Raw genomic sequence first — 8,384 nt, forward strand, 5'->3', positions numbered from 1 at the left:
CATGACACGATTTTTACGTTACGCTTTACGATATGATATTTTTACGTAGCGTGCGATTTTATGATATATGTACTTGTTATTCATGATATATGCATGCTGAGTCTTTAGACTCACTAGACTTGATTGTTGTAGGTACTAATGAGGTCGAGACTGAGGGCGGGGACCAGTGAGCCATTTTGGGTCGCAGTAGTAGGAACCCGAGGACCTCATGCTTCAGTTTATTTATCATTATTATGCAAACTCATTTTTATCACGATGAATTATTTTAAGTTGTTGTTTGAAAAAAATATTTACTTCCGCTGCTATTTTAACATTAAACTTTTTATCAGTTTATTTTATGAATGAGACGTGTTATTTATTTTTAATAAGAAAAATTTTAAATATTTCTGCAAATTTACAAATACGAAATACGGGCCTTGACAATTTGGGTCTTCCATGGTGAAACTTATAACTCACAATCTGAAGCTGAAGGTAGTTCAATAGGAGTTCAGAAAGAGGATGAAAGTAGAGAGGCATATAACTTATATAAGGATGTTTTTTTGCCGTAAGAAGAGGTTGGACACATTATACCAGAGACAAAGGATTATGAGTTTGATGATTTATTAAAAGATGCGGAAACTCCTCTCTTCCCTGGTTGTACATCTTACACAAAGTTGTCGGCAGTCGTCACACTATACAATTACAAGTCTGCTAATGGTCACACAGACAATAGTTTCAATGAGCTCCTTAAGATTTTAGGTGACATGCTTCCAGAAAACAACAAACTTCCAAAAACTGTTTACACGATGAGAAATTTGTTGAAACCTTTTGATTTAGGATATGAGAAGATTCATGCTTGCCCAAATGATTGTTGTCTATTTAGAAATGAGCTTCAAGATCTGGACTCGTGCCCAAAGTGTGGATCCTCAAGATGGAAGTTAGACAAAGTCACCACCAAAGTTTATAAAGGAGTTCCTGAAAAGGTCCTACGATATATTCCAGTGATACCAAGACTGAAAAGGATGTTTAAATCAAAAGAAAAGGCTGAAGAGTGGATTGGCACTCCAAACACAAAAGTCAAGATCATATGATGCGTCATCCAGTTGATTCAGTAGCTTGGGATACAATAGATCATAAGTGGCCTGATTTTGCATCAGATCCTAGAAATCTCCGCCTTGGTCTTGCAACAGATGGATTCAATCCTTTTGGTGACCTTAGTTCTAGATATAGTTGTTGGTCAGTTATTTTGGTCAATTATAATCTTTTTCCATTTTTGTGCATGACAAAGGAAAATCTTATGCTGACATTACTGATTCCAGGTCCGAAGCAATCGGGAAATGATATAGATGTATACTTGGAACCCCTTGTGGAGGATTTGAAGGAGTTGTGGGACACCGATGTGGAGGCGTATGATGCATTTAGCAAGTCAATGTTCAATCTGAAGGCTATTTTGATGTGGACAATCAATGATTTTTCAGCTTATGGAAACCTAGCTGGATGTGCCACAAAAGAGAAACTCGGTTGCCCAATATGTGGTGAAGACATAAGTTCTATGTGGCTTAAGTATAGTAGAAAGTTTGCATACTTAGGCAACAGAAGATTTCTTGCTCCTAATCATCCATTTCGTCAGAAAAAAAAGTGGTTTAATGGGAAAAAAGAGAGTAAAGGGAAACCTAGACCTTTGAATGAGATAGAAATTACCGATGCATTGAAAGATATTGAAAATGACTGGGGTAAAAAGAAAAAGAGTTAGACTGTCAACACTTTGAGGAAAAAGAGGAAGAAGCAGGATAGTTCAAAAGAGGTACAAAAACCAGTTCAAAGGTGGAAGAAAAAGTCGATTTTTTTCGATTTGCCATATTGGAGTGTAAGTTAATTTGCACTCTTTTCATTAGCTTTTTCAAATTTTTTTTATTTTTGTTCCTAAATTGTTAGAAATATTCTGAACTAACACTATGAAACTTGTTGATGGTTACCTTTAGGGCCTCCTGCTATGTCATTACTTAGATGTGATGCATGTTGAAAAAAATTGTCTGCGAGAATATCATAGGCACATTGTTAAACTTGAAGAAAAAATCCAAAGATGGTGTGAATGCTCGCAAAGATTTGGTACGCTTAAAAATTAGACAAGAATTACATCCGCAAGAAAAAGTAGAAAATAAATATCATTTACATGCTGCCCTGTACACATTGTCTAAAAAAGAAATTGATGTATTTTGCTCTAGGTTGAAGGAAATAAAGTTACCCGATGGATATAGCTCAAATATTGGTAACTGTGTTTCTGTAGAAGAGCGTAAGTTTATTGGGCTGAAATCTCAAGATTGTCATGTTCTGATGCAACAATTGCTATCAGTAGCATTGAGAGATCTTCTACCGAAAGGTCCACGCAATGCTATATTTCTGTTGGGTGCATTTTACAATGAATTATGTGAAAGAGTATTAGACAGGAACCGCTTAGAAAAACTCGAGGAGAATATTGCTGAAATTCTATTCATGTTGGAAAGGTATTTTCCACCCGCTTTCTTTATTATCTCGGTTCACTTGACAATTCATTTAGCAAGAGAGGCTCGCTTGTGTGGGCCAGTCCAATTCCGTTGGATGTATCCATTTGAAATGTATTAAGTAATCATTAATCTTTTTGATAAATTTTATATTTTGCTATCAACACTTATTTCATGTGAATTTTTCTTTGTGATTTAGATTTAAGAAAATACTAAAAGGGTATGTGAAGAACCGGGCAAGACCAGAAGGTTGTATAGCTGAGTGTTACCTTGCAGAAGAACGAATGGCATTTTGTAGTGCTTATATAAAAAATGTTTATAGTATTGGTGTTCGTTCTAATAGAAACGATGATTTGGAAGATGGATTATTAGAAGCTCGGCCAATTTCTAAAGGGAAAGAAAATATTTTAGAGGATCACGTGCTACAAGCTGCACATCGATATGTGTTGTTCAATACTGCAGAAGTTGAACCTTACTTACAGTGAGTGTAGTTAGTTTCATACTATTAGTCTTGATTTATTACATATCTTGTGTATTCTAATATCTTCATTCAATGATTTTAATTAGGATGCACATTGACGAGCTTAAACAAACAGCTCATCGTTTCTTAAGTAATGAAACATTGTTACAAAAGCAACATATGGAAACATTTGCTGAATGGCTATCAAAACAGGATCATGTTAACTCTTCAGACCGAATTCAATGGCTATCACATGTTCCAAGAAAGCATGTTACATCTTATACGGGATATATTGTAAATGGACATCGGTTCCACACAATTGATGTTGGAAGGTCGACACAAGATAGTGGTGTTTCAATTGAAGCTGATACTGTTTGTCAATGTAATGCTAATGACAATTCACATACAGTAGGAAGACTATCATACTATGGGGTTATACGAGATATTGTTTTTGCTAGACTACTATTCTTTCAAAGTGCCTGTTTTTATGTGTGATTGGGCCAATCCTGGAACTGGTATCAAAATTGAATATGGTTTTACACTGGTCAACTTACACCAAGGACTAAAAACTTTTGAAAGTGATCCTTTCATTTTAGCATCACAAGCAGAGCAAGTATTTTATTCCAGGGACAATGATAAAACAAATTGGTATGTGTTGCAAAAAGTGTCGCCTCGGGGTATTCATAACATGAATGTGCTTGAAGAAGATGCTTATACGTCATCAACACCTCTTGATGTGTCCCTACTTGAGATTAACATTACTGAGAAAGAACTGATGAAGAGCCCAGCTGACCAGTTCAACTAAAAGAGTTAAATCAGTTCAACTGACGAGTCAATTAATTTCACCAGCCCAACTGAAGATCAGTTCAGATGACCAGTTAGGAGCATCAATTAGGAATCAATAAGTTGTAGATCAAGACAAGCTTATCCAAGTGGATTCTAGCTACGCACAAGGATACAAAAGCATTTGTACAATCAATAGTACATTAATGAACGTTGCAGCAAAGGATAAAGCCAAAAAGTTACAGAATGGCTGTCGGAAAAGTCGAGAACAAATTTCAAGGAACGCATTCAAGCTGCAACGGATACAATTATTGAGTCTCACTGTACGATAAGTTTCTCGCCTATAAATAGAAGATTAGTGAAGACCGAGAAAAATACAAGTGTGTGAAGAAGAGAGGGCACGCTTAAAAAGTCTTATCAGCTTAAGAGATAAGCAATCAGTCCGGATTTGAGAGAACACTTCAACATGTATCAGCTTAGTATAGAAGCCCTTTTTCCTCAGTGTGTGAGAACACTTTCGATCTGTATTCAGGGTTCAGTTCTCACACACCCGCACACACAATCACTCACATATATCAGAGAGTAGAGCTTAAAAGATCAGCTGAGTTAGTCTTACACAAAGACGTAAAACTTGTGTATGTAGTCTTTGAAACACAGACGTTAAACAAATGTTCGCTGAAAGGTGCTGCCTTCAGTCTACGCTAGGAGTTCAGTTAGGCAGTAGAGTAAGTTCTAAGCTGAGTGGGTTTGTATAAATCAAAGTCTTCAAGTGTATCCTACCCGAGAAGTTAGAAGTGGTGACGTAGGAGCAGTTGAAGTATCCGAATATCCATAAACATATCTTGTGTATTTAACTGTTTAACTATTGTTTTCAAACTAATTTGATCAGTTAGAGCATCCTTCAGTTCAGTTTTCACCATAACTGAACTAATATATGCCAGAACTGATCCCATATAATTTTCAGTTATCTAGTTACACAGGATATAAAATATATCAATTTTTCTTAACGAATGATTTCTTCGAGTATTTTCCGCTTGATTTATAATCAAACTCGATTTAATTCATCGGTTTATACATTCTTAGAACACGAGCTATTGAAGCTCATGGAGAATTTAGTGTTTGAAGCACCTTAGCAGGTGCTCACACGATCTGAATGAGTTCTTCAAGGCCCTCTCCCCATGTATGTGTTAGAGTAGATGCCCTGTAAGTCATCGGTTGACTAAATAATTTATTGACTCAATTGTAATAAACAGTCTTGATTTTGATATAATTTACATTTCATGGTTTCGTTTTGCTTTATCTGTATACCAATGCAATCGACATAGAAAAAGACATTGATTATACTTTAATACAAATGAATCGTAGTTCGATCTTGAAACTCATTTGTAAACACTGTATATTCTAAATTCGTTCCTATTCGATTCAGCTACCTAAAAACAAGGATAAAGGCCGCGTAAGCTTGAGACTAGCATTTGTGATGTTGTGTACCTTGTTTCATTGTGAAGGCATAGAGATGTCCAATCATGCAGATGAGTAATCATATGATGGTTGTACTTACAACCTTCTCTCGAACTTTTCAAGTGGTTATCATTCATCGAGAAGAAAAGTCCGTGGTTATGATTTTATATCATTAGTATTTACGATCCGGGACAACATTGAGTCTCTACATACTAGGATTGTGCTTTGACTCGTTTACCGTCTCGACGAGGGTCACAAGGTGGTGAGGTTGGTTGCAATTACGACATGTGTAGGAGCCAGTACATTGTAGTCGTGAATTCACCGCTCACCTACGATTGTGGATATCCTATGTGATCTAACGAAATAGTAGTACATGAAATCTTTGGCCAGAGTGTAAGATGTATATTAGGGACAAGGGTTCTCTAGTTGTGTATGCGATGACACTATGAATATTTCATGAATGTATCACATAGCTATGGAATCTAATATGCAACCCTCGATGAACCAATGATTGCAGATTCGATCGGGATATATGAGATGAAGAGACAATGTTGTACGCTAATCATAACTGATTGGTTCTTGTAGGCACTATCAGTGATACCTAGGGAATCATGGGCCAATGTTACTAGACGCTCTTACCATGATTCGATGGGTTTAATCAGAAAATGATTTCTGACATTCTCATGTCGAATGTTGGTACATGGAATAGGGAAAATTAGGGTAAGTCCGAATAAAGAAAAATGTCCTGAATCACAAAGAGTTTTGAATCAACGGCTAGCTGTATCTCTGAACCATCGAGGGTTACACAAGCACTAGATCATTTGTTTCTGTTGAGACAATAAATTCAAGAAGTTGAACTTATATAAAATTATGAGATATTAAATTCAAGGAGTTGAATTTATGATGATTAAAATTTTGAGAGAATAAATTCAAGAAGTTGAATTCATGAAAATTGAGAGTTTAAAATATTAAACTAAAAGGTTGACTTATATAAAAGATTAAATTAAATGTAGTGGGAAGTATGTATAATGGGCTTGTAGGGGTACCTGTCCAACATACTAAAAAATTAAAGTTCTTAATAGACTTTAATATAATAATTAATTAAATTAGTTAGACTAGTCAAATTAATTAACTAAGACCATTAAATTTAATTACGTAACTTTAAACCTATAATTAAAGAAACTAGATCAAGTTTTTATGATTTAATAGGAGACACCCGTCCTAGCCTCCACTATAAGCCAATTTCGAAAATTCACTCACAAAACACTCCAAAAATTTCGACCACCTCCTTGTGGGAAAGAACTGCAATCTAGGAATCGATATTATAGTGTCTTAATCTTATCTCGACATTGTTGAATCAAATATTTAAACCGAAATTTTATCCTATCTCCCCAAGATTGCAGTTCTTTCCCACAATTAGCAATTCGAGTCCGAAATGACACTTGTTCTTCTTGCTCCCAACTTTGTCGAACAACGATCTTACATTCTGGATCGAATGTCCAAGAATTTTCAAATCAAAATCTTCGTCTTCTCCGAGTCATCAACAATTCCAGATTTAAATATAGAGCAGTGTGATCAGAATTTACTCTTGAAGATTTGTGAGATATGCATTATGGAAAAGATGGAGCCAAGAGTGATCGGCTCCAATCTTTCTTCTACAAAGTTGTTCGTACCCCGACTCTTTTCCCAGGTAAACATATGTCATTTCATGCCCAAGTCGACCAAGCCACAATCTTCAATGGCCTTCCTAAATCCATTTATCAGTGAATTAAAGACCGCAATAACAAGTCAATCTCCATTCTTCCTTGGGTTGGGCCTGATTTCTTGGTTCAAAAAATGGTTAAATTTTATGGTGAAAAAACCTTTAAATTAATAACAATTATGATATTACAATATATTATTAATATTGCAATTTGTAACAAAGACTTCATGTAATTATATATTGCTAAATAAGTCGAAAACTAAAAAAAATCATCTCAAAAATAAAATAAAAATAAAGACAATAATCACAAAGTACTGGTGTTTTGTTAAATATCGGGATTGGAAATTCGAATTATACATATATATTCATATATATATACATATATATATATATATATATAAATTAGTCTATTATATTTTTATTGTAAGACATAACAAAATTTGACATAAAAAAAATTGAATAATTAAATTCGATAAATATAGAAAAAATATTTAATTCATTGCGTAAAATTAATTTTTAGGAAAAATTGTTTTTGTGATCCAAGATATTTACTTATTTGCGATTTTGACCGTATATGTTGTCAAATTTAAGTTCTAGTCAACCAATTTTTTTTTTTTTAATAATTTAGTCTTATTTTTACTTGATACAAATGTGTCACTAATACAGTGTTGATATAATACTAAATTATATAGGGACACATTAACAATCTCAACGAAAAATTACTAACAATAAAAAAATATGAAAAATTAAAATTTGATAATATCGAAACTAATAATATGCAGTTTTCCAAAATTTTTATTTAATATTGCATAAACTGATTTAAAAACCAATAGGACATCGGGTAGGACTTTTCCTTGCCGATCTCTAACCCAACATATAGAATTACCCGAATCCAACTAACTTCAAAAAGAAAAATATTTTATTTTTTTAACTTTGATCAATTATTTATTTAAAAAAATAAAATATATGTATATATTTCAATTAATCGATCCAATCGGGTAAATCGAGTACCCGTGCCCACGGCCGCCCTTAATAATATACACATTGTTCTTTTCCCCAACGGCCAGCAGAGGAACCAGAAGTACAAAACTTCCTCCCGCTGAAAATTTAAACTGCACTGCAACACTTCGTTAATGCCTCTCCCTCAAACATTGCAATACGTAATCAAGAAATCTCATATCCAGAAACCAAAAGAATATCTACAATGGCGGATGGAAGAAATATTAATTCAGGCCAAGATAGTGGTCGTACTCTCATCCCTGACCTGAATATTTCTTATAGTGAAACAGCGAATAGATCTCAAGAGAGTACACGACGTGGTATAACTGGTAGGAGAAGCAGAAGAACTTCCAATAGATTTAGAGACAATCCAAATCGAAAGACGGAATCTGTGTCGAACCATCAAACAGAACCTGTTTCTCAAGACTCGAACCGATCTGATCTTTCTCTAGATGTTTTACCAATCAAGAAACGCTATAGGCCTGATGAAGGATCGATGTCT

General features: G+C 34.5%; 1 protein-coding gene across 1 annotated transcript; it reads left to right on the plus strand.

Moving 5' to 3' along the window:
* Window positions 1-2,071: 2,071 nt before the first annotated feature.
* LOC140991226 (uncharacterized) lies at window positions 2,072-3,696 on the plus strand. The gene is made up of 4 exons (XM_073461166.1): window positions 2,072-2,088; window positions 2,205-2,594; window positions 2,680-2,961; window positions 3,048-3,696. Exons 1-4 carry the CDS (start codon window positions 2,072-2,074, stop codon window positions 3,433-3,435), a joined length of 1,077 nt encoding a protein of 358 aa, XP_073317267.1. The 3' UTR covers window positions 3,436-3,696.
* The last annotated feature ends 4,688 nt before the right edge of the window (window positions 3,697-8,384 follow it).

The sequence above is a fragment of the Primulina huaijiensis genome, chromosome 13, assembly GCF_012295235.1.
Source record: "Primulina huaijiensis isolate GDHJ02 chromosome 13, ASM1229523v2, whole genome shotgun sequence".
Taxonomy (NCBI): domain Eukaryota; kingdom Viridiplantae; phylum Streptophyta; class Magnoliopsida; order Lamiales; family Gesneriaceae; genus Primulina; species Primulina huaijiensis.